General features: G+C 42.9%; 2 protein-coding genes across 4 annotated transcripts; both read left to right on the top strand.

Moving 5' to 3' along the window:
* Positions 1–2754: 2754 nt before the first annotated feature.
* On the top strand, positions 2755–7752 carry LOC115153194 (elongation factor 1-alpha, somatic form-like). 3 transcript variants are annotated; one of them, XM_029698384.1, is made up of 9 exons: positions 2755–2799; positions 2939–3068; positions 4360–4526; positions 4783–4962; positions 5186–5482; positions 5691–5841; positions 5927–6183; positions 6538–6772; positions 6956–7752. In XM_029698384.1, the coding sequence occupies exons 3-9, from the start codon at positions 4383–4385 to the stop codon at positions 7078–7080; spliced, it is 1389 nt and encodes a 462-aa protein (XP_029554244.1). In that variant the 5' UTR covers positions 2755–2799; positions 2939–3068; positions 4360–4382; the 3' UTR covers positions 7081–7752. The 3 variants fall into 3 exon arrangements, with proteins under 3 accessions (XP_029554244.1, XP_029554246.1, XP_029554245.1); XM_029698386.1 differs by lacking the exon at positions 2939–3068 and having other exon boundaries at positions 2778–2799; XM_029698385.1 differs by lacking the exon at positions 2755–2799 and having other exon boundaries at positions 2914–3068.
* A 13122-nt stretch (positions 7753–20874) lies between these two features.
* LOC115153193 (cyclic GMP-AMP synthase) lies at positions 20875–24408 on the top strand. The gene is made up of 5 exons (XM_029698383.1): positions 20875–21435; positions 21530–21746; positions 21851–22114; positions 22456–22555; positions 22731–24408. The coding sequence occupies exons 1-5, from the start codon at positions 20971–20973 to the stop codon at positions 23095–23097; spliced, it is 1413 nt and encodes a 470-aa protein (XP_029554243.1). The 5' UTR covers positions 20875–20970; the 3' UTR covers positions 23098–24408.
* The last annotated feature ends 571 nt before the right edge of the window (positions 24409–24979 follow it).

The following is a 24979-nucleotide window of genomic DNA, read 5'->3' as shown; positions in this document are numbered from 1 at the left end:
TTATGTGTGACTCCCAATCAACAACAACGAACTTCAGCTGTGCCTGACTGGGAGTCACACACGGCCCAAAACAAAGAAATACAAAAAACCTAGAAAAAGATCATAGAACGCCCACCCAATGTAACACCCTGGCCTAACCAAAATAAAGAACAAAAAACCCTTCTCTATGGCCTGGGCGTTACAGTACCCCCCCCCCCTCCCCAAGGTGCGGACTCCGGCCGCAAAACCTGACACTGAAGGGGAGGGTCCGGGTGGGCCTTCTTACGGCGGCGGCTCAGGTGCGGGACGTGGCCTCTGCCCCACCCTTGGTGTCGCCCTCTTAGGTGGCGCACCTGGCCGCGCCAAAGGTCTGGTGGGCGACCTTGACTTCGCCCGGCTGGCGGGCGACCCTGGCTGCGCCCGGCTGGCGGGCGGCGATGGCAGATCCGGTCAGGCGGGCCACTCTGGCAGCTCCTGACAAGCGGGCCACTCTGGCAGCTCCTGACAAGCGGGCCACTCTGGCAGCTCCTGACAAGCGGGCCACTCTGGAGGCCTAGTCCTGGGAGGAGGCACAGGACGGACCAGGATGGGGAGACCCACTGGAGGCCTGGACCTAGGAGGAGGCACAGGATAAACCGGGCTGTGGGGGAGCACTGGAGTTCTGGTACGGACGCTCGACATGCTTACTCCAGGCTGAATGCCCACTTTGGCCCGGCACGGGCGGAGAGCAGGCATTGGGCGAACTGGACCCTCCCAGCGCCCTGGAGACCCAGTGCGCAATGCCGGCGCAGGATAACCTGGACCGAGGAGGCGCACTGGAGACCAGACGCGCTGAGCTGGCACAACCCGTCCTGGCTCGATGCCTGCTCTCGCATGGCACTTGCGGGGGGCTGGCATGTAGCGCTCCGGGCTATCAACGCGTACTGGGGACACCGTGCGCTTTACCGCATAACACGGTGCCTGACCAGTACTGCGCTGCCTCCTGTAAGCACGGGGAGTTGGCTCAGGTCTACCGCCTGACTCCGCCAATCTCCCCATGTGCCCCCCCCAAAAAAAATGTTTTGGGGCTGCCTCCCGTGTCCGTTGCGCTCCCTCTCTTCGTACCAGCGCCTCTCAGCTCTCGCCGCCTCGATCTCCCACTGCGGGCGGCGATAATCCCCAGCCTGAGCCCATGGTCCTTTACCGTCCAGGATTTCCTCCCAAGGCCACGACTCCAGATAGCTTCTCTCCACTTCTTTCAACGTCCATGAGTCCCGATAACTCTTCTCCTTCCTGCACTCACGGGTAGCTGGCTTATGGCTCTTCCTACGCCCAGCCAAACTACCTGTGTGCCCCCCCCAAAAAAAATTGTTGGGGGTGCCTTTCCGGCTTCCTCACCAGCGCGTTCATTGCTTCATAACGCCGCCTCTCAGCCTTCGCCTCCTCGATCTCCTCCCGTGGGCGACGGTATTCCCCAGCCTGATGCCAAGGTCCAGCCCCGTCCAGAATCTCCTCCCAAGTCCATTCGTCAGCATAGTCCATATACTCAACCTGCCGCTCCTTTCTCTGCTGCTTGGTCCTGTTGTGGTGGGTAATTCTGTAAGGGCTGTCTGAAGAGAGAGTGGACCAAAACGCAGCGGAGTTAGTGTTCATCATTTCATATTTAATTGAACAACGGGAACACTATACAAAAACAAGAAAAGAGAAAACCGACAGCCAACAGTCCTGTCAGGTGCAAACACTAACAGAAACAGAAAACAATCCCCCACAAAACCCAAAGGAAAAACCTGCTCCTTATGTGTGACTCCCAATCAACAACAACGAACTTCAGCTGTGCCTGACTGGGAGTCACACACGGCCCAAAACAAAGAAATACAAAAAACCTAGAAAAAAAACATAGAACACCCACCCAATGTAACACCCTGGCCTAACCAAAATAAAGAACAAAAAACCCCTCTCTATGGCCAGGGCGTTACACAATATAAATAGTAAGGTACAGATACCCCAAAAAACGACTTAAGTAATACTTTAAAGTATTTTTACTTAAATACTTTACACCACTGATCAGTGGTTCCACTTCGGCCCTTACCTGGCGAGAACTCGGGACCTCTGCCTCGCTAGCACATGTGACCGCCCTCCTGAAGCATCTTATATACAGTATGAAAAGCTAGCTATTCGCTGGCGCTAGTGAGGACACTGCCCGCCGAGGAGTAAGTTTCACACATCCCTATGTGCTACACTTGCTTGCAGAGCAGCTCTTACAAAACAGAAGATTCACCAGTTGCAATTGTTGTAAATGAGTTGCATTCATTCTCAAATTGAGTTGCATGCTTGCAAATCGTATTGAATTTATTCACATATCAAGTTATATGTTTGCAAGTGTTGTATTTTTTCACACATCACGTTACGTGTTTGCGAGTATTGCTGCATTTATTCTCAAAATAATTTATTTTTTGAAACTACAAAACTGATTTTACAGGTGCAACTCATATTTTACATGTGCAAGTCATACTTTACATGCCTACACAATACATTATGTCTCTAATTTACTTCCATAGCAGGTGTCCATGCATTTGTTATAGGGTCGGTCTTATTTATAGGACCTTATTTAGTTTATACACAATTATTATTTATCTAAAAAATTACTTCTACGGATTATATCCCTAACCGCTCGTTCCCTAACTGAGGAAAAATACACTTTCATTGACGAATTCAAATTAAGTTGAGCAATACAAATGAGGAAAAAGTCAGGGGATGTATTCGATAAAAGTTTTTAATTAAAAGTATGAATTTCAGCACCACGCGGAAGACTGCGGTTGTACAGGACAAACATAGGTACAGGTAGGAGTTTTCATAATTACAATTTTTACAAGTATGGACTGATGGCGGCTCAATGTTGTCGCTAGCAAAACGCGGGACCTGTTATCATAACTCAATTGTGCCTCATCTACTCGTTCCCTTGCTCTGATGCTCTGTCTAGGACGGTCTAGGAGGGGGTATGAGAATTGAGCGCAATTGCATAACTCCCTACTGTCTGGGATATAAGCGGATCAGCATCTCGTTACACACGGTCTTTCATTCAGCACCGAACTTGACTGTCGTTTGAGCAGGTAGGCAACAGTTCCCGATAATATTTCACCCTTTGATAAATTGTTCTCAAATGCAATGCTGTAAATGGCGAATGATTGAATTATCTTTTTCTATTTTCAATGTGTCCTTATAATATTGTTGTCCGTAATGTTTGTGTGCGTGTGAATATTGTATTGACGCTGGAAGCCGACAGTCGGCCGCTAATGCGCATAGATAGTCTATTCCAGTAAACAGAGGGATGAGAGAACATGGCGGCAGAGGCAGAAGGAGAGCTCGAAAAGCCTGATAAATCCCCTAGACTCTAGAATTATCTGGTCGCGCTGCTAATTGTAGCACACGCCCCCGTTTTCTAGTCACCTATTTTTTAATACATGGACAGCAAAGGAAAATGAACAGTGGAGAAAAAAAACTATTGCAAAGAAAAATAAACTATTGCAAAGCTACCAGAATTTTATAGTAAAAAATAACTGTCAGTTCTGATTATATCTGGTATCAGCTCCCAGTGCACATAGATAATCTTGCAGAACTGGCTACTGTAACAATTTCCATACATTACTCAGTTAATGAAATGTTATGTCATAAATAAATAACAACCTAGGGTGTTGATTGTGGCAAATGCAAAATTAGGTGAATTTGTGATGATCTTGTTTATCTGTCATTGTCATGTTGTAAGTAAAAGAAAAGGAATCCACACTACTGCCCTAGTAAAGCCAGAAATTGTTGACACGTTATTCCCCTTCATTTAACCTGTGCATGCATCCAATGCAGTTGTCTGGCTTCAGAAATGGATGCTGCACTTCCAATGGCAAGGATCATGACAAAATGGAGGACTATCTGTGAGGCTATAGTTAGCAAATTGATACGGAATGTGGAGGATATTCAGTGACATAAGATCTGATCGTCTCAATGTCTCATTACTGAGCTGAGCTGTGGTGGCAGAGGAAAGGAGGGATAACTACCTGGCCTGCTAAGTGGAAGAAGAGAGGTGTGTGGAGGGATGTGAGGCGAGGGAAGAAACTGTCAGTGTGTCTTGAGCTTGACACAATTCTGTGCCCACTGACGTGATGCCCAATTTGCTGACATTAAGTGATTGCTTATTTGTCTCGTGGTGACAAATATGTGAAATTGTTTGTGTGTGTGTAAACTGTGCTTGCCCTTAGAAGTTATACTGAGGCAGTAGCTGCTGGGGCTGTTACGCAATGGCAAGTCAGTTGTAGTGTCCTTGTGCTATAATTCAATCTATTCCCTGCTGTGTTTTTGCCAAGGAAATCCCTTAAGATCCATTGACCGTGCTGCGTTTTCCGTTTGCAGACTCTCTCACTGTCACTTTGACCATGGGCAAGGAAAAGCTTCACATCAACATTGTGGTGATCGGCCACGTGGACTCTGGAAAGTCCACCACCACTGGCCACCTGATCTACAAGTGCGGTGGCATTGACAAGAGGACCATCGAGAAGTTTGAGAAGGAGGCTGCTGAGGTGAGTAGGAGTTCGTACTGTACTTTGCAATCAACTCTTGATAGTCCGTTCTTCTGTTAGCCGACGTGTTATGAAAAAGGGTTTGTAGGCTGCTGTTATATTGTATTATCCAATCATCTTTATAGGCTACTTAAAGATAGACAAGATATAACAATATGTGTCAAAAATGCGACAATCCTTTATCTTGGGAGTAAAATTCACTACCATGTTACTCCTCAGTAACATGTTTATAACCAGTGATGTGTGGTTTTCTCAGATGGGGAAGGGATCCTTTAAGTATGCCTGGGTGCTGGACAAGCTGAAGGCAGAGAGGGAGCGTGGCATTACCATTGACATATCACTGTGGAAGTTTGAGACCAGCAGGTACTACGTCACCATTATCGATGCTCCCGGACACAGGGACTTCATCAAGAACATGATTACTGGAACCTCCCAGGTCTGAACCACAATGACAGTCTTTCTTTACACAGAGACACTTGCCAGGTCTTCACTTGCAGGGCCTGGAAGTCTATTATTAAACTTGCCGCTTTGGTTTTCAAGGTTAGCTTATAGCTGTACTATAACCCCAGACAACTTCAGTAGTCGTAAAGTGCCTTCGTAGCATATTACTTTTTTGAAAACTTATTGTATGCATTATTCCCATGTTCTGGTGTTTACAGGCAGACTGTGCAGTGCTGATCGTGGCGGCCGGCGTGGGTGAATTCGAGGCGGGCATCTCAAAGAACGGGCAGACCCGCGAGCATGCCCTCCTAGCCTACACCCTGGGGGTCAAGCAGCTGATCGTGGGAATCAATAAGATGGACTCCACTGAGCCCAACTACAGCCAGAAGCGCTATGAGGAGATTGTGAAGGAAGTCAGCACCTACATCAAGAAGATCGGCTACAGCCCGGATATGGTAGCCTTTGTTCCTATCTCTGGTTGGAACGGAGACAACATGCTAGAGGCCAGTCCTAACGTACGTAAGCACAAAACTAAAGTGCATTTCTTGTTATTTTTGGTCATTATTCTAGGATAGCGTTGCAGCCACAGTGAGCCATCTATGACTATATGTAATATAATCTGCTCTCCACTTTAATTTGAAGAAAGTACGTCAATATTTAGCACAGCACCCTTCATAAATTTGCATTGAACATACTGCTAACTCCTGTCTCCTGCATGCTCAGATGACCTGGTTTAAGGGATGGAAGATCACCAGGAAGGATGGCAGTTCGTCCGGGACCACCCTGCTGGAAGCTCTGGATGCCATCCAGCCCCCGTCCCGCCCCACCGACAAGCCCCTCCGCCTGCCCCTGCAGGATGTCTACAAGATTGGAGGTGAGCATCCCACCCACCCTAGAGGCTGTCCATCCATATTGATGATACATCTGTCACGCTCACTTTCTTATCCTCTCTCACTCAGGAATTGGCACAGTGCCCGTGGGCCGTGTGGAGACGGGTATGATCAAGCCAGGCATGGTGGTGACCTTTGCCCCTGTTAACGTGACAACCGAAGTGAAGTCTGTGGAGATGCACCACGAGGCTTTGACCGAAGCAATGCCCGGAGACAACGTGGGCTTCAACGTCAAGAACGTGTCCGTCAAAGACATTCGCCGTGGCAACGTGGCCGGAGACAGCAAGAACGACCCCCCAATGGAGGCAGCCGTCTTCACTGCTCAGGTGAGCAGGGCCAGACACAGACACACACACACACACACAAACTACTGTAGAGGTGTAAAAACCATAGAACCAAAAGTCATACAACTACAAATAATTATTATGTTTAACTATGATACACAGTAATGATCACATGGATAAAAGTATTTGTGGCTCTGATACAGCTTAATAGTTACTATTAATATCCCATATTTCTCTTTCTCACAAATATATATTTGTGGCACAGTGTGATGAGCTGTGGGGAACTATTTTTGGCAGAAAAGGGGCCAACATTGAATGTCATAGTTACCACATCAGTGCTGATACAGGTGTTGACAGAACAACCATGTTAACTGTGTCTGATGTTCCCTCCTTTAGGTGATCATCCTGAACCACCCTGGTCAGATCAGTGCTGGCTATGCCCCGGTGCTGGACTGCCACACCGCCCACATCGCTTGCAAGTTTGCTGAGCTCAAGGAGAAGATTGACCGTCGCTCAGGCAAGAAACTGGAGGACAACCCCAAGGCCCTGAAGTCTGGGGATGCCGCCATTGTGGATATGGTCCCGGGGAAGCCCATGTGTGTGGAGAGCTTCTCTGAGTACCCTCCACTGGGTGAGTATTGTTGGGTAGTAGTTCTCTTGGGCCTGGTTGGAATTCTTTGAAAATCATTCCACTCTCCCTTGAAGTTATCATTGATCTGACATCTTCTCTCTCTCTCTCTCTCTCTCTCTCTCTCTCTCTCTCTCTCTCTCTCTCTCTCTCTCTCGCTCGCTCTCTCGCTCTCTCTCTCTGCAGGTCGTTTTGCAGTGCGTGACATGCGCCAGACAGTGGCAGTCGGGGTGATCAAGGGTGTGGAGAAGAAAGCTCCCTCCACTGGCAAGGTCACCAAGTCCGCCCAGAAGGCCCAGAAGACCAAATGAATGTTGTGCTGCGCTGCCGACTCCAGAGTCACCCATGGCAGGACAGTGGTCACCCAACCCCACCCCCCTATTGGCTGCTTCAACTCCATAGTCAAGGACTGGTTAATAATCACAATGCATCGCAAAAGTATCAGAAGGAAAGAAAAAAATAAGCCTAGTCCTTAAGACAGTGTTTGTTCTTACTCCCATTTCAAAGTGGCTAGATTCATATGTATTTACGTTGTAATAGCACATTGCTAGTTTTAAACGTGTACTGTTAAATAAGTGAATGACCATGTCACCCGTGTGTGAGATATTTTAACCATAGAGGGGCGCAGTTATAACTCACTCTTCACACAGTCTGTTGTCTTGCTTTAAGTGTTTGTTTGTAAACTACCAGGTGCTTTATAGCAGCCTATGGTAATACAACTTAAAACTCTTATAAGTAGAACATTTGAGAAAAGTTAAGTGTATGTTTTATTATAGCTTTAAAGTAAACAAAAAAGCTAAACATTTTACATTTGTCTCACTCTAGGCATACTGAGCAGACCAATTGTTGACTCTCCAAGCACTTTTAATTGGCGTTTTGTTAACTTTGCACTGGAAAATGTTTTAATTGGCAGAAGCTGTTACATCTTACTCTGTTCAAGATGGCAGAAGCCATGTTCATGACATTAAAGATGTTTCAACCAACCAGAACGTTCACGTACACAGTTTTTGCAGATGTAATCGCAGGTGCACAAAATGCTTGTTTCTCACTCCGACAATGCAGCAATATCTAGCAATACAATAACAATACACACAATAAAAAATAAATTAAGACATCATGTTGAGCAATATCAGAACGTGCAATGTCAGAACCAGAATGTAAATATATACAGAATGTATTTGAATGGTGTGTATAGACAGAATGGACAGTAGGGGAGTGAAGTAATTTGAGCCGAAGGGTTACTTCAGCCACCACCTTTTTCTAGGAAACCATACACAAAATGAATCTTGACCAAATATTAAGGAAGATGTCATCTTCAAATCAAATTTGATTTGTCACATGCGCTGAATACAACAGGTGTAGACCTTACAATGAAGTGCTTACTTACAAGCCCTTAACCAACAATGTTTTAAGAAAAAAATAGTGTTAAGTAAAAATAGATAAGTAAAAAATAGAAAATAAAAGTAAAAAATAATTAAACAGAAGCAATAAGATAACAATAGCGAGGCTATATACATGGTGTCTGAAGGAAGAAACCACATCGAAAAAGTGGTAAGCAAGTTAGGTCCAAAAAACTGATTTTCACAGTCAAATAAATGTATTGTGTTACAGTGGCTTGCAAAAGTATTCACCCCCCTTGGCATTTTTTCCTATTTTGTTGCCTTGCAACCTGGAATTAAAATAGATTTTTTGGGGGGTTTGTATCATTTGATTTACACAACATGCCAACCACTTTGAAGATGCAAAATATTTTTTATTGTGAAACAAACAAGAAATAAGACAAAAAGACTGAAAACTTGAGCGTGCATAACTATTCACTCCCCCAAAGTCAATACTTTGTAGAGCCACCTTTTACACCAATTACAGCTGGAAGTCTCTTGGGCTATGTCTCTATAAGCTTGGCACGTCTAGCCACTGGGATTCTTGCCCATTCTTCAAGGCAAAACTGCTCCAGCTCCTTCAAGTTGGATGGGTTCCGCTGGTGTACCTCAATCTTTAAGTCCTACCACAGATTCTCAATTGGATTGAGGTCTGGGCTTTGATTAGGTCATTCCAAGACATTTAAATGTTTTCCCTTAAACCACTCAAGTGTTGCTTTAGCAGTATCCTTAGGGTCAATGCTGTGCTGGAAGGTGAACTTCTGTCCCAGTCTCAAATCTCTGGAAGACTGAAACTGGTTTCACTCCAGAATTTCCATGTATTTAGCGCCATCCATCATTCCTTCATTTCTGACCAGTTTCCCAGTCCCTGCCGATGAAAAACATCCCCACAGCATGATGCTGCCACCAGCATGCTTCACTGTGAGGATGGTGGTCTCGGGGTGATGAGAGGTGTTGGGTTTGGGTCAGACATAGCGTTTTCCTTGATGACCAAAAAGCTCAATTTTAGTCTCATTGACCAGAGTACCTTCTTCCATATGTTTGGGGAGTCTCCCACATGCCTTTTGGCGAACACCAAACGTGTTTGCTTATTTTTTTCTTTAAGCAATGGCTTTTTTTCTGGCCACTCTTCCGTAAAGCCTAGCTCTGTGGAGTGTACGGCTTAAAGTGATCCCATAGACAGATGCTCCAATCTCCGCTGTGGAGCTTTGCAGCTCTTTGGTCTCTTTGTTGCTTCTCTGATTAATGCCGTCCTTGCCTGGTCCGTGAGTTTTGGTGGGCGGCCCTCTCTTGGCAGGTTTGTTGTGGTGCCATATTCATATTTATTTTTTAATAATGGATTTCATGGTGCTCCGTGGGATGTTCAAAGTTTCTGATATTTTTTTATAACCCAACCCTGATCTGTACTTCTCCATCAACTTTGTCCCTGACCTGTTTGGAGAGCTCCTTGGTCTTCATGGTGCCGCTAGCTTGGTGGTGCCCCTTGCTTAGTGGTGTGGCAGACTTAGGGGCCTTTCAGAACAGGTGTATATATACTGAGATCATGTGACAAATCATGTGACACTTAGATTACACACAGGTGGACTTTTTTTAACTAATTATGTGACAAATGAATGTAATTAGTTGCACCAGATCTTATTTAAGGGGTTCATAGAAAAGGGGGTAATACATATGCACGCACCACTTTTCCGTTTAAAAAAAAAAATATATATATATATATATATATTATTATATTTGAACTTTGAACTTTCTTCAAACTACAAATCTACCATTCCAGTGTTTTTCTTGCTATACTTTATTTACTTTGCCACCATGGCATTTTTTTGCTTTTACCTCCCTTATCTCACATCATTTGCTCACATTGTATATAGTCTTATTTTTATTTTTTTTCTACTGTATTATTGACTGTATGTTGTTTACTCCATGTGTAACTCTGTGTTGTTGTATGTTGTCGAACTGCTTTGCTTTATCTTGGCCAGGTCGCAATTGTAAATGAGAACTTGTTCTCAACTTGCCTACCTGGTTAAATAAAGGTGAAATAAAATAAATAAATAAAATAAATAAATAAAATATATTTGGAAACAAGTTATTTTTTATCATTTCACTTCACCTATTTGGACTTTTTTGTGTATGTCCATTACATGAAATCCAAATAAAAATCAATTTAAATTACAGGTTGTAATGCAACAAAATAGGAAAAACGCCAAGGGGGATGAATACTTTTGCAAGACACTGTATAGGTTTCATGCTTGTATCGAAACCAAAGTACATATTTTTAAGATTGTTTTATACATCAGTTGGGGTCTCTATAAGCTACAATATGAGTTCCTTAACCCAGCATGAAAGTGCATCCTTGTAGCTGTGTGGGCTAATATATTCATGTGGTTTTGCCTATGGGTAGGTTGAGCCAATAGCCAAGGGGTAAATTGAGCCAATGGTCACCATACCCCATACAAATTATGAGTACATGTAGTCCGTGTTATGAGTAATATGCATGGTATTTTCGCAATGTGTCATGCATATGAACTTAAGTGCATTTTTATTGTTACAAAGCAGACATCATCATGCCCCTTGTATACAAACATCAAACACCCCCCCCCCCCCCCCCCCCCCCAGTGAGGTTCTTGAGAGAGGTAGTCAAGGAAGTGAGAGTAGGGAAGAAGTCCAATCGAGCAGCAGCAAGGTATGAAAAAATAGACTGAATGACACAGAAGAGGTACATTGACAAAAAGGAAAGAGTATCTGTGCGAAAGAGAGGCTATGATAGAGTAGCAGAGGCACACACAGTTTTATCTGATGACATGGAGGCTGCGCTTGCTAAAGATATCAAGAATCTTCAGGCCAGTTTAATGGGCTTAGTAGCCTCAAATGCAAAGCACTTAACTACAAATTGACACATTGATACAACATCCCTGTCCCAGACAACTGGTCAAGAAATAGAAGGGTAAGTGATATTGAACAGAGAGATCTACAGTGCCTTCAGAAAGTATTCAAAACCGTTGACTTACTCCACCATTTTTTGTGTTACAGCCTGAATTCAAAATCGATTAAAAACAATCTCACCCATCTACACACCACACCCAATAATGACAAAGTGAAAACATGTTTTTAGAAATTTTAGCACATTTATTGAAAATGAAATACAAAAATATCTAATTTACATACTGTATGTATTCACAGCCCTGAGTCAATACTTTGTAGAAGCACTTTTGAAAGAGATTACAACTGCAAGTCTTTCTGGGTAAGTCTCTTAGAGCTTTCCACAAATGTGCAACATTTTCCCATTATTATTTTCAAAATTCTTCAAGCTTTGTTTAATTGGTTGTTGATCATTGCTAGACAACCATTTTCAGGTTTTGCCATAGATTTTCAAGTAGATTTAAGTCAAAACTGTAACTCGGTTACTCAGAAACAATCATTTTCTTCTTTGTAAGCAACCCCAGTGTAGATTTGGCCTTGTGTTTTAGGTTATTGTCCTGCTGAAAGGTGAATTCATCTCCCAGTGTCTTCTGGAAAGCAAACTGAGACAGGTTTTCCTCTAGGATTTTGCCTGTGCTTAGCTCCAATCCATTTATTTTTTTATCCTGAAAAACTCCCCAGTCCTTAACAATTACAAACATACCCATAACATGATGCAGCTACTGTTTTGCTTGAAAATACGGAGAGTGGTACTCCATAATGTGTTGTATTGGATTTGTCCCAAACACAACACGTTGTATTCAGGACAAAAAGTGAATTGCTTTGCTTCATTTTTTTGTAGTATTAGCTTAGTGCCTTGTTGCCAACAGGATGCATTTTTGGAATATTTGTATTCTGTACAGGTTACCTTCTTTTCACTCTGTCAATTAGGATAGTATTGTGGAGTAACTACAATGTGGAGTAACTACAATGTAGTTACTACAATGTAACTACAATGTTACTACAATGTAACTACAATGTGGAGTAACTACAATTTTCATCCATTCTCAGTTTTTCCTATCACAGCAATTAAACTTTGTCACTATTTTAAAGTCACCATTGGCCTCATGGTGAAATCCCTGAGCGGTTTCCTTCCTTTCCGGCAACTGTGTTAGGAAGGACACCTGTATCGCTGTAGTGACTGGGTGTATTAATACACTATCCAAAGTGTAATTAATAACTTCACCATGCTCAAAGGGATATTCAATATCTGATTTTTGTATTTTTACCCATCTACTGACCAATAGGTGCCCTTCTTTACAAAGCACTGGAAAACCTCCCTGGTCTTTGTGGTTGAATCTGTGTTTCAAATTCACTGCTCGACTGAGGGAACTTACAGCTAACTGTATGTGTGGGGTACAGAGATGAGGTAGTCATTAAAAATCATGTTAAACACTATTATTGCATACAGAGTGAGACCATGCAACTTACTATTGGACTTGTTATACACATTTTTACTCTTGAAGTTATTTAGGCTTGCCATAACAAAGGGATGAATACGTACTGACTCAAGACATTTCAACATTTAATTTTTTATGAGTTTGTAAACATTTCGAAAAACATAATTCCACTGGCATTATGGGGTATTGTGTCTAGGCCAGTGACAAAAAATATCTACATTTAATGCATTTTAAATTCAGGCTATAACACAACAAAATGGGGAAAAAGTCTGAAGGCACTGTATATCTGAATGTAGGCATAAATTTAAGATATACAATATACCACACCCCCATTCCATTAATTAAACTTTGACCTACAGTGGCAAGAAAAAGTATGTGAACCCTTTGGAATTACCTGGATTTCTGCATAAATTGGTCATAAAATTTGATCTGATCTTCATCTAAGTCACAATAATAGACAAACACAGTCTGCTTAAACTAATGACACACAAACAATTATATGTTTTCATGTCTTTATTGAACACCCCGTGTAACATTCACAGTGTAGGGTGGGAAAAGTATGTGAACCCTTGGATTTAATAACTGGTTAACCCTCCTTTGGCAGCAATAACCTCAACCAAAGTTTTCTGTAGTTGTGGATCAGAACTGCACAACGGTCAGGAGGAATTTTGGACCATTCTTCTTTACAAAACTGTTTCAGTTCAGCAATATTCTTAGGATGTCTGGTGTGAACCGCTCTCGAGGTCATGCCACAGCATTTTAAATCGGGTTGAGGTCAGGACTCTGACTGGGCTACTCCAAAAGGTGTATTTTCTTCTGTTGAAGACATTCTGTTGTCGATTTACTTCTGTGTTTTGGGTCATTTTCCTGTTGCATCACCCAACTTCTGTTGAGCTTCAATTGGTGAACAGATAGCCTTACATTCTCCTGCAAAATGTCTTGATAAAATTGGGAATTCATTTTCTCGTCGATGATACCAAGCTGTTCAGGCCCTGAGGCAGCAAAGCAGCCCCAAACCATGATGCTCCCTCCACCATACTTTACAGTTGGGATGAGGTTTTGATGTTGGTGTGCTGTGCTTTTTTTTCTCCACACATAGTGTTGTGTGTTCCTTTCAAACAACTCAACTTTAGTTTAATCTGTCTACAGAATATTTTGCCAGAAGCACTGTGGAACATCCAGGTGCTCTTTTGCGAACTTCAGATGTGCAGCAATGATTTTTTTGGACAGCAGTGGTTTCTTCCATGGTGTCCTCCCATGAACATCATTCTTGTTTAGTGTTTTACGTATCGTAGACTCGTCAACAGAGATGTTAGCGTGTTACAGAGATTTCTGTAAGTCTTTAGCTGACACTCTAGGATTCTTCTTAACCTCATTGAGCATTCTGCGCTGTGCTCTTGCAGTCATCTTTGCAGGACGGCCACTCCTAGGGAGAGTAGCAACAGTGCTGAATTTTCTCCATTTATAGACAATTTGTGTTACCGTGGACTGATGAACATCAAGGCTTTTAGAGATACTTTTGTAACCCTTTCCAGCTTTATGCAAGTCAACAGTTCTTAATTTAAAATGAGGTCTTCTGAGATCTCTTTTGTTCAAGGCATGATTCACATCAGGTAATGCTTCTTGTGAATAGCAAATTCAAATGTTGAGTGTTTCGTACAGGGCAGGGCAGCTCTAACCAACATCTCCAATCTCGTCTCATTGATTGGACTCCAGGTTAGCTGATTCCTGACTCCAATTAGCTTAGGGGTTAACATACTTTTTCCAACCTACACTGTGAATGTTTAAATTATGTATTCAATATAGACAAGAAAAATACAACAATGTGTGTGTTATTAGTTTAAGCACACTGTGTTTGTCTATTGTTGTGACTTAGATGAAGATCAGATCAAATTTTATAACTAATTTATGCAGAAATCCAGGTAATTCCAAAGGGTTCACATACTTTTTGTTGCCATTGTACCTGCACCTTCGCCCACTGTCACAGGACACCATCACCCACTTATCCCAAGGCTGCTCAATTTAACCTGTCCCTATGCTCAACTTACCCCACACCTGGGGTAAGTTGTGCCAAGAGACCACTTTTTTTTGGACAAGCTATCTTTTCAAAGCTGTTATGTTTGCATAAATTCTGATTATTTCCAAGGATTCACAACATTCTGAAATATATGTAGATATCTTTGTTAGAAACAATACTACACTGCTCAAAAAAATAAAGGGAACACTTAAACAACACAATGTAACTCCAAGTCAATCACACTTCTGTGAAATCAAACTGTCCACTTAGGAAGCAACACTGATTGACAATAAATTTCACATGCTGTTGTGCAAATGGAATAGACAACAGGTGGAAATTATAGGCAATTAGCAAGACACCCCCAATAAAGGAGTGGTTCTGCAGATGGGGACCACAGACCACTTCTCAGTTCCTATGCTTCCTGGCTGATGTTTTGGTCACTTTTGAATGTTGGCGGTGCTTTCACTCTAGTGGTAGCATGAGATGGAGTCTACAACCCACACAAGTGGCTCAGGTAGCGCAGCTCATCCAGGATGGCACATCAATGCGAGCTATGGCAAGAAGGTTTGCTGTGTCTGTCAGCGTAGTGTCCAGAGCATGGAGGCGCTACCAGGAGACAGGCCAGTACATCAGGAGCCGTGGAGGAGGGCAACAACCCAGCAGCAGGACCGCTACCTCCGCCTTTGTGCAAGGAGGAGCAGGCGAAGCACTGCCAGAGCCCTGCAAAATGACCTCCAGCAGGCCACAAATGTGCATGTGTCTGCTCAAATGGTCAGAAACAGACTCCATGAGGGTGGTATGAGGGCCCGACGTCCACAGGTGGGGGTTGTGCTTACAGCCCAACACCGTACAGGACGTTTGGCATTTGCCAGATAACACCAAGATTGGCAAATTCGCCACTGGCGCTCTGTGCTCTTCACAGATGAAAGCAGGTTCACACTGAACACGTGACAGACGTGACAGAGTCTTGAGACGCCGTGGAGAATGTTCTGCTGCCTGCAACATCCTCCAGCATGACCGGTTTGGCGGTGGGTCAGTCATAGTGTGGGGTGGCATTTCTTTGGGGGGCCGCACAGCCCTCCATGTGCTTGCTAGAGGTAGCCTGACTGCCATTAGGTACCGAGATGAGATCCTCAGAACCCTTGTGAGACCATATGCTGGTGCAGTTGGCCCTGGGTTCCTCCTAATGCAAGACAATGCTAGACCTCATGTGGCTGGAGTGTGTCAGCAGTTCCTGCAAGAGGAAGGCATTGATGCTATGGACTGGCCCGCCCGTTCCCCAGACCTGAATCCAATTGAGCACATCTGGGACATCATGTCTCGCTCCATCCACCAACGCCACGTTGCACCACAGACTGTCCAGGAGTTGGCAGATGCTTTAGTCCAGGTCTGGGAGGAGATCCCTCAGGAGACCATCCACCACCTCATCAGGAGCATGTCCAGGCGTTGTAGGGAGGTCATACAGGCACGTGGAGGCCACTCAGATTATTGAGCCTCATTTTGACTTGTTTTAAGGACATTACATCAAAGTTGGATCAGCCTGTAGTGTGGTTTTCCACTTTAATTTTGAGTGTGACTCCAAATCCAGACCTCCATGGGTTGATAAATTGGATTTCCATTGATTATTTTTGAGTGATTTTGTTGTCAGCACATTCAACTATGTAAAGAAAAAAGTATTTAATAAGATTATTTATTTCATTCAGATCTAGGATGTGTTGTTTAAGTGTTCCCTTTTTTTTTAGCAGTATATATTTCCTTTGAAGTAGTGATGCTGAATGTAAAAAATGGCTCAAAATACCCCACTCTCCCCTATATGAATAGAAAAGGTGTTGTTAGGGTTGAACTGGCTATTTGTTTGCATAACCTATATAATATACCGGGGAAGCTATGCTACAATATTAAGTATATAAACTACGGATAAGTCAACTGCTGAAGACAAGAACTACACCCGGCGACAGGAAGTGCGTCACTAGGCTGGGACCTGCCTGCACGCCGACGTTAGGGTGAGCAAGTTTAAACCACGCTCATCCTCGCCCTGACAGGCCAGCATTGAGCGGGAACTATCTCTGTCAGAGTATATAAGAGAGAACAATCGGATGTGACGCTCTCTTCTCTGTCTGCCCTGCGTGGTGTCACAGCGAGACCGTATACGAACATCATATTTTCCATTTGTACTATCATTCTATTTATGAATTAAATAATCAGTGCAAAACTATGTTGCATGGTTTGTTTATATCCTAATACCAGATTTGAATTGGCGCAACGTGACAGTGTGTACAGCAGTAGTTATATAGAATGAGCCAAAGTGCTGGAGACAAAAAAAACAATTATGTGTCACTGACTGTCCCAATACTTTTGAAGCTCACTGTCTATAGGACAGCCTGTTCTTATAGACTAGAACAGTGGAGGCTGCTGAGGGGAGGACGGCTCATAATAATGGCTGAAACAGAGTGAATGGCATTAAACACCAGCCATTACTACGTGCCCGTCCTGCCCAATTAAAGTGCCACCAACCTCCTGTGGACTAGAAGTAACATTAAATGTAATCCGGGACACTCAAATTAGTATGTTATGTTAGGTTTGGTATGGTTACATGAGACAGAACATTATTTAAGGCAAAAACAAAAGGAGGGTGGTTGGTCATGGTGGATGGATAGGCATATAATGCGAACTTCTAGCAACCCAAAGGTTGTGTGTTTGAATATCATCTTGGCCAACTTGAGCATTTTAGCTAATTAGCAACTTTTCAACTAATTGCTACTTTTTAGCTACTTTGCAACTCCTTAGAATGTTCGCTAACCCTTAACTCTTTTAGCTAACTCTAACCTTAACCGTTTAACCTAACTCCTAACCTTACCCAGCTAGCACAGTGAATCTGGGCTGATTCCGACTGAGAGTCGGGGCACTCGGCTGAGAGTCAGACTCGGCCGACGTCATGTGGCCCGAGTCTGGGCCGCCATCGGCAGTATTACTTATGGCTAGCATGCTCGGGCTGCTTCCGGTGTGAGTTATCTTGCCCAAATGTATATATTACTTGGTGCTCGGGCCAATTCCGGTGTGAGTTATCTGGCCCAAATCTATTACTTGGGGCTTGGGACGATTCCGGTGAGAGTTATCTGGCCCAAATGTATATATTACTTGGTGCTCGGGCCAATTCCGGTGTGAGTTATCCGGTCCAAATGTATTACTTGGGGCTTGGGACGATTCCGGTGAGAGTTATCTGGCCCAAATGTATATATTACTTGGTGTTCGGGCCAATTCCGGTGTGAGTTATCCGGTCCAAATGTATTACTTGGGGCTTGGGACGATTCCGGTGAGAGTTATCTGGCCCAAATGTATATATTACTTGGTGCTCGGGCCAATTCCGGTGTGAGTTATCCGGTCCAAATCTATTACTTGGGGCTCGGACCGATTGGGGCTACTCTCTGGCAGATGATTACACGGGCTGCTTTATATAATTAACATTTCATTATTTATTTATTTTTCCATATTTTCCTCATTGTTTCAGTGATCAAAAAATGCAATTAACATTTAAATGAAATTCTTTAACCTCTCTAGGGTATGTGGGACGAAATCGTCCCACCTACTCAACAGCCAGTGGAATCCCGTGGCGCGTTATTCAAATACCTTAGAAATGCTATTACTTCAATTTCTCAAACATATGACTATTTTACACCATTTTAAAGACAAGACTCTCGTTAATCTAACCACACTGTCCGATTTCAAAAAGGCTTTACAACAAAAGCAAAACATTAGATTATGTCAGCAGAGTACCCAGCCAGAAATAATCAGACACCCATTTTTCAAGCTAGCATATAATGTCACATAAACCCAAACCACAGCTAAATGCGGCACTAACCTTTGATGATCTTCATCAGATGACACCCCTAGGACATTATGTTATACAATACATGCATGTTTTGTTCAATCAAGTTCATATTTATATCAAAAACCAGCTTTTTACATTAGCATGTGACGTTCAGAACTAGCATTCCCACCGAACACTTCCGGTGAATTTACTAAATTACTCACGATAAACGTTCACAAAAAACAACAATTATTTTAAGAATTATAGATACAGAACTCCTTTATGCAATCGCTATGTCCGATTTTAAAATAGCTTTTCGGCAAAAGCACATTTTGCAATATTCTGAGTAGATAGCCCAGCCATCATGGCTAGCTATTTTGAACCCCACCAAGTTTGGCCCTCACCAAACTCCGATTTACTATTAGAAAAATGTGATTACCTTTGCTGTTCTTCGTCAGAATGCACTCCCAGGACTTCTACTTCAATAACAAATGTTGATTTGGTTCAAAATAATCCATAGTTATGTTCAAATATCCTCTGTTTTGTTCGTGCGTTCAAGACACTATCCGAAGGGTGACGCGCCCGACGCGTTTCGTGACAAAAAAATTCTAAATATTCCATTACCGTACTTCGAAGCATGTCAACCGCTGTTTAAAATCAATTTTTATGCGTTTTTTCTCGTAAAAACGCATAAAACCCTGTTTACGTTCAAAGACAGAGAAAATAAAAACATGGTTTCGCCTCGTGCACGCGCCTCAGTCTCATTGTCCTCTGATCGACCACTATCCAAATGCGCTAATGTTTTTCAGCCAGGGGCTCCAAAGACGTCATTCACCGGTTTGCCGCCTTCTGAGAGCCTATGGGAGCCGTAGGAAGTGTCACGTTACAGCAGAGATCCTCAGTTTTCAATAAAGAGAGTGTAGAAGCCCAAGAAATGGTCAGACAGGCCACTTCCTGTAAGGAATCTTCTCAGGTTTGTACCTGCCATATGAGTTCTGTTATACTCACAGACACCATTCAAACAGTTTTAGAAACTTTAGGGTGGTTTCTATCCAAAGCCAATAATTATATGCATATTCTAGTTTCTGGGCAGTAGTAATAACCAGATTAAATCGGGTAAGTTTTTTATCCGGCCGTGCAAATACTGCCCCCTATCCCCAACAGGTTTTAAGAGACCTGTGTAGTATTTTAGTATTTTGATACTTTGTGTAAGGCAATTGATAAGCATTAAAAGCTTTGTGGGTGGAACTTCCCGAGTGGCGCATTGGTCTAAGACACTGCATCGCAGTGCAAACTGCGTTTCTACAGATGCTGGTTCGAGACCCGTGCTGACTGCGACCGGGAGACCCATGAGGCGATGCACAATTGGCCCAGCGTCGTCCGGGTTAGGGGAAGGTTTGACCGGCCAGGATGTCCTTGTCCCATCGCACTGTAGCGACTCCTGTGGCGGGCCAGGCGCTTGTACGCTGACACGGTCACCAGGTGTATGGCGTTTCCTCCGCCACAAAATGTTTTTTTGTGGATGGGTATAATTTGTATGTATAAAATGTATAATAGTAATATTTAAAATTAATAAATCGGGTAATTTTGTACACATTTATTTCAATTTGCATCAGGCCGCTTCTGGTGGTATTCTGGTAAGATGCCGGCAAAGTCGGCTGAATTCTGGTAGACGGAAATTCTGGGCAGTCATTCATTTTGATTCCGGGCCGAGTCCGACACCTGATTCCGGGCCGATTCAATCAGTTTCGGTCCCCCGGAAGAGGGCCTCTTCTGGGCCAATTACTCATTGCTAGCTGGGTAACCCTAACCCCTAACTCCTAGCCTAGCTAATGTTAGCCAGCTAGCTAACGTTAGCATTAGCAATCTAGCCACCTAGCTAACGTTAGCCACAACATATTTGAATTCATAACATATCATTAGTTTTGCACATTCGTAACATATTACGTTTTGCAAATTCGTAACATATCATACAAATTCATTACATATAATTTGAGAAATGGATGATGGACATCCACAAATTAATGCATACCATACAAAATGTAACATATCCCACTAAATTGAGGGTCTCGGATTTACGTACAGAATAACACAAAATGCTCTGAAACCAGATTGATAGGGCAGCAGTCTCTATGGTCCAGGGTAGAGATGACTGTTTAACAGTCTGATGACCTGAAGATCCCCTCTGGGGTTCATGGATATCTCAAGAGACATATTATACTTGTTTAACTGGTTTAGGGTAGTAATTTGCCCTGGTTTAGTAATATAGTTAATTCATGTAAGAGTAAAATAGTAAAAGTTACATATTTATCGCTATCATACTGAAAGTTAAGTCCATTAAGTTACTCGATGGAAGATAGGGATTTGGAGCGACAAGCATCTATCACGTCATTTACCTGACAATAGCACATTTCAGGGAAATCATACATGACACAAGTGAGAGGTGGGCGTGCATGTGATTTAGTTTACTCTGTCTCAATAGCTTTCGACACAAGACGGCGATGAACGGATGCTGTATGTAGAAAGGGGAGTGTTCACATTCACTTTTCATCACACGGAAACAGTGAAGAGAGTTTCATTTAGCTAGCATAGAAGACAGTTTAACTCGTCGCTGTCACATCACGATCATACTTACTACAATGAGCGGCAGAGGGAAATCACAAAGCGTGCGCGCAAAGAGTCCGGAACCAGCGCATGCCAAGAATCCGGTTCGGGCCAAGAGTGCCCGGCAACCTCCAAAGGAACCAGTGAAAGACACTAAGAAGGAAACGCAACAGATCACTGATGAAAGCAAACCCAAGAAAACTAAGGAATTTAAGCAGCCTAAGCTCACAACTGAGGAAAAGGCACCTGTGCCACATAAGTGCGTAGAAGTTAAAACCGGATCAAGGATGGTCAAAAAAGGTCACAGCGTTGACTCAAATCCGAATAAGATCCTGTTTACAACCATTGATCAATTGACGATTAAGAAGAAACATAAATCGGAATCAGCAAGTATTGTCAATGACACGGTAAAGCGTATAATGGACCACATGAAAAAGTGTACAGAATGCTTCAAAGATGTAAATGCTCTGCGCACTGGAAGTTACTACGAGAATTTAAAGGTGGGTTATTAATTGAATTCAATCATACATCACCAGTGTGACCTAATACTCTTTCATGCTTCACTAATGTTTGACGATCTTTTCATCAATATAGATTTCTAATCCCGACGAATTTGACGTGATGTTAACTGTGCCTGTCGAGCGGGTGGACATTCGGTTGTTTGGGGATGATGGGGCGTTTTACAGCGTGGCGTTCAAACGAGGAAAACACTCGTTGGATCGCTTTCTAGATGAAGACAACACAATATCTGCCAGTGGAATGCTTACGGAGTTCAGAAATGAGGTTAAAAAGTGTGTGAAGATACTCAAAGGTGTGTACGGCTGTAGCGCGCGCTTCCCAAATGCCTTTAATGTAGCGTATGTATGCAAAACATTTGTTAATTTAAATGTTTCTTATTTCCATACTCCTATCAAGATGTGCGGTTGGAGAAGAAAAAGAAGGGTTGCCCGGCGGTGACCTTACTGATAAACGGGACGGGAACGGTCCCTATCTCACTGGACATTGTTCTGGGGCTTGAGGTCCGCTCGAGCTGGCCCCCTTTCACCCAAGGAGGCATAGACAAAATAGACATCTGGCTCGGGACCAAAGTGAAGAAAGAACAAAAGTTTAAGGGGTACTACCTCGTTCCGAAGTACGAGGGAAAGGGCACGGTGGAACGGGAAGGTGTCTGCGCTAGAGGTAACCTTTTTGTAAACATTAAGTCAACACTATTAAAGCTAACACATCTTGAATAAAACTATCACTTTCATTTGTGATTTCTTCATGAATGACAGTTGCAAAGCATAGGGTGACCAGGATGCCTGCAGTAACCCCCCCCAACAAAAAGTTTAGAAATTGTTGAATAAAATATTTTTCTCACAAAATTATGGCCTTTACTAGTCCTGTATTAGAAGACACCTATAGGTGTCAAAAAAAATTCAGCACTGCTTCCCCCCTTTCCAGAGAAAGGGGAAGTGGCATGTAGCTATGTACTTTTTTTGAGTTTCCTAAATGTGTTTTTCTTGTCCTGTTACCTACAGACGCATGGCGCATCTCATTCTCGCATGTGGAGAAGAGTATCCTAACAAATCATGGCTCCCAGAAGACCTGCTGCGAGGCCAGCGGGACTCGCTGCTGCAGGTAAGCCTACTATAGAATAAAAACTACAAACATGAAAACTGTAGTCATAACGATCAAGTGGATTTTTCCTAGTTGTATGAATTTACACATTTTATGAACGTGTCATTAAACCCATATCCTTTGATAAATTGAGTATTATCATGTGTGCTTTAGACTTGCCGTTTTCTTGCTTCAGGAAGGACTGTCTGAAGCTTCTGAAGCACCTGTTGGGCTTGCTGAAGGCAGAGAACCCTAGTCTGTCCAAGTTCTGTTCCTACCACGCCAAGACCACCCTGCTCCACGCCTGCTGCTCCAGGACCAAGGACAGCGACTGGGAGGCGGCCCAGCTGGGACTCTGCTTCCAGCAGCTGCTGGAGGACTTTGAGGGCCACCTGAAAGATGGCATGCTCCCCAACTTCTTTATCCCCTCACACAATCTACTGAGCTCCGGCCATGACCGCAAGAGCTGTCAGTTACTGGCCCGGCGCATCGAGGAGGAACGCAACAATGGTTTCCCCATTTTCCACAAGTCAGTCGGGACTACCTCGATCACCTCCCCTTAGTGACTCACCCAGAGGCCCAATAGGCATAAGTGGAGTACAGTGGTGGTCCCATAATGTTGTCTATTCTTAAAGCAAAGGCATAGGCAAGAGGAATTGAAGAGCAGAGGAGTCAGAAGTTTAATTTAATTCAGATCTTACTTGAAGAGTTTTGAATGAGAGCCAACTGCTCTTCCAACAAATTATAAAAGGTAATGTAGCCCTTTCCTGCAGTCAATGACCAAAAGCGCACTCTTAGGCCTCATGGGTGGAATGTTATTAATATATTTTTTAAATAATTTCATAATTAATAAAGATTATTTTTAAAAACCCAACAAAAATCTGGAGTTTCTATGTCAAACAGTTTTGCTATATTTCAGTCTTCTGTGATGTATATAAGTGTAATATTGGGATGCAAAGTAAAAAATGTATACATCTCAACTCTGTATCTAACACGGTACAGGCGTCTTTTTTTAAGCCCATAACCATGTTTGAGGTGTATACTTTTGTTTCAAAGTATATTTGTTTAAGACTACCAAGAATCACTCTGTGTGACCCTACATTTTGCCCACTGCAGTAAAAGGTTAACAAACTCAGTACAACACTATTAATTGTTCAATTTAAAAAAAAAATAACATTAAAATGTGCAACAAAAAAAGGCTGGAGGTTCCAGCATGGAAGTTGTAAGTTGCTTCTTCCTCTTCCGAGGAAAGAAATTACAGATTCGTAAGACAATTGGCAAAGGGATATTGGACTCTAAACCACAAAAGATGAGTAGTTTTAGCACTAGGCGCTAACATGAGCTTTCAGTGAGGATTTTCCATTAAAAAAAATTAAATCGCTTAAAAATAATTTCTTACTCAATTCTACCTACTCAGGATGTCAACACCATCTATTCCTTGCAGAGTATTTGTCCACCTGTGTGTCTGTCTTGGCCAAACCAGGAGGAAGAAACAGATTTTCCCTGGTGTACGTTTTGCTGTGTTGAGTTGTTAGAAACTGACTGTGTGACAGTTGGTCCAGGTGCATGCTGGGAAACTCCAGCTATAATTTTTGTAACCACGGTCATTCTCTTTGACTCGAACTGTCTAACAGAGAGAGAGAGAGAGAGAGTGTGTGTGTGTGTGTGTGTGTGTGTGAACACATTGCAGGTGCCTCTCTGTTTACCCAATATTTGTATTTCTGTTCAGCTTTTGTTCACACAAGTTTATTATTAGCCATGCTTTGGAATTTAAGGCCTGAGGGCAGAGGTGTTTTCAGCTGCATACCAATAAATTGCAATGTGCATGTGTGAAATACCCTACTTTTTAATAAAACAGAATACATAATGGCAAAGATGTCTTTCTTATCTCTGTGAACCCAAAGGACTAGACTTTTCTTCACACATGTATGCTTAACCTGTTCAATAGGCAGATGTGTGTGTACCTGTTGTGGGTTAGAACTTCCAGTTAGACTCTCCTCTGTCTCTCACTCCCCACATGATGAGATTAATATGGACAAGAGGGAGATTGTATTTGTCAAACGGCAGCCAGGTGTTGATCATCATGTCACCAGAATAAGACCCTCGATATTTATTGGAAAGGAACATCAAGCTCATCACCGTGCACTTTAACCACCCTGTGAAGTTCATTGTAATGCATTTCATATATAGCCTAATAAACAGCATAGTGGGAGGCCCACACAACTCAAAGTTTACTTCTATATGATGGTTATTAGGACTCGACATTAATGCTTGTCTGCAAGTAAAAAAAAAATTCGAACAACAAGAATATAGATATAAGTTGTCCGAATGGATAAGTACAAAAATTCAGGCACAAATCACAAAATCAAACAATTAGGCTACTCTGATCAGAATTGAATCAGTGACCTCCGGATGCAATGTGTTGCACACTATCATCCCAATTTC

Source organism: Salmo trutta, chromosome 18 (assembly GCF_901001165.1).
Source record: "Salmo trutta chromosome 18, fSalTru1.1, whole genome shotgun sequence".
Classification (NCBI taxonomy): domain Eukaryota; kingdom Metazoa; phylum Chordata; class Actinopteri; order Salmoniformes; family Salmonidae; genus Salmo; species Salmo trutta.
This window is presented reverse-complemented; position numbering and strand designations above follow the sequence as displayed.

Coding starts and splice junctions, on each gene's coding strand:
- LOC115153194 (XM_029698384.1), top strand. CDS start 4,383: ATGGGCAAGGAAAAGCTTCACATCAACATTGTGGTGATCGGCCACGTG. Junction 4,527..4,782: donor TTGAGAAGGAGGCTGCTGAG/GTGAGTAGGAGT, acceptor TGGTTTTCTCAG/ATGGGGAAGGGATCCTTTAA. Junction 5,483..5,690: donor TGCTAGAGGCCAGTCCTAAC/GTACGTAAGCAC, acceptor CTGCATGCTCAG/ATGACCTGGTTTAAGGGATG.
- LOC115153193 (XM_029698383.1), top strand. CDS start 20,971: ATGAGCGGCAGAGGGAAATCACAAAGCGTGCGCGCAAAGAGTCCGGAA. Junction 21,747..21,850: donor GTGTGTGAAGATACTCAAAG/GTGTGTACGGCT, acceptor ACTCCTATCAAG/ATGTGCGGTTGGAGAAGAAA. Junction 22,556..22,730: donor AGCGGGACTCGCTGCTGCAG/GTAAGCCTACTA, acceptor TTCTTGCTTCAG/GAAGGACTGTCTGAAGCTTC.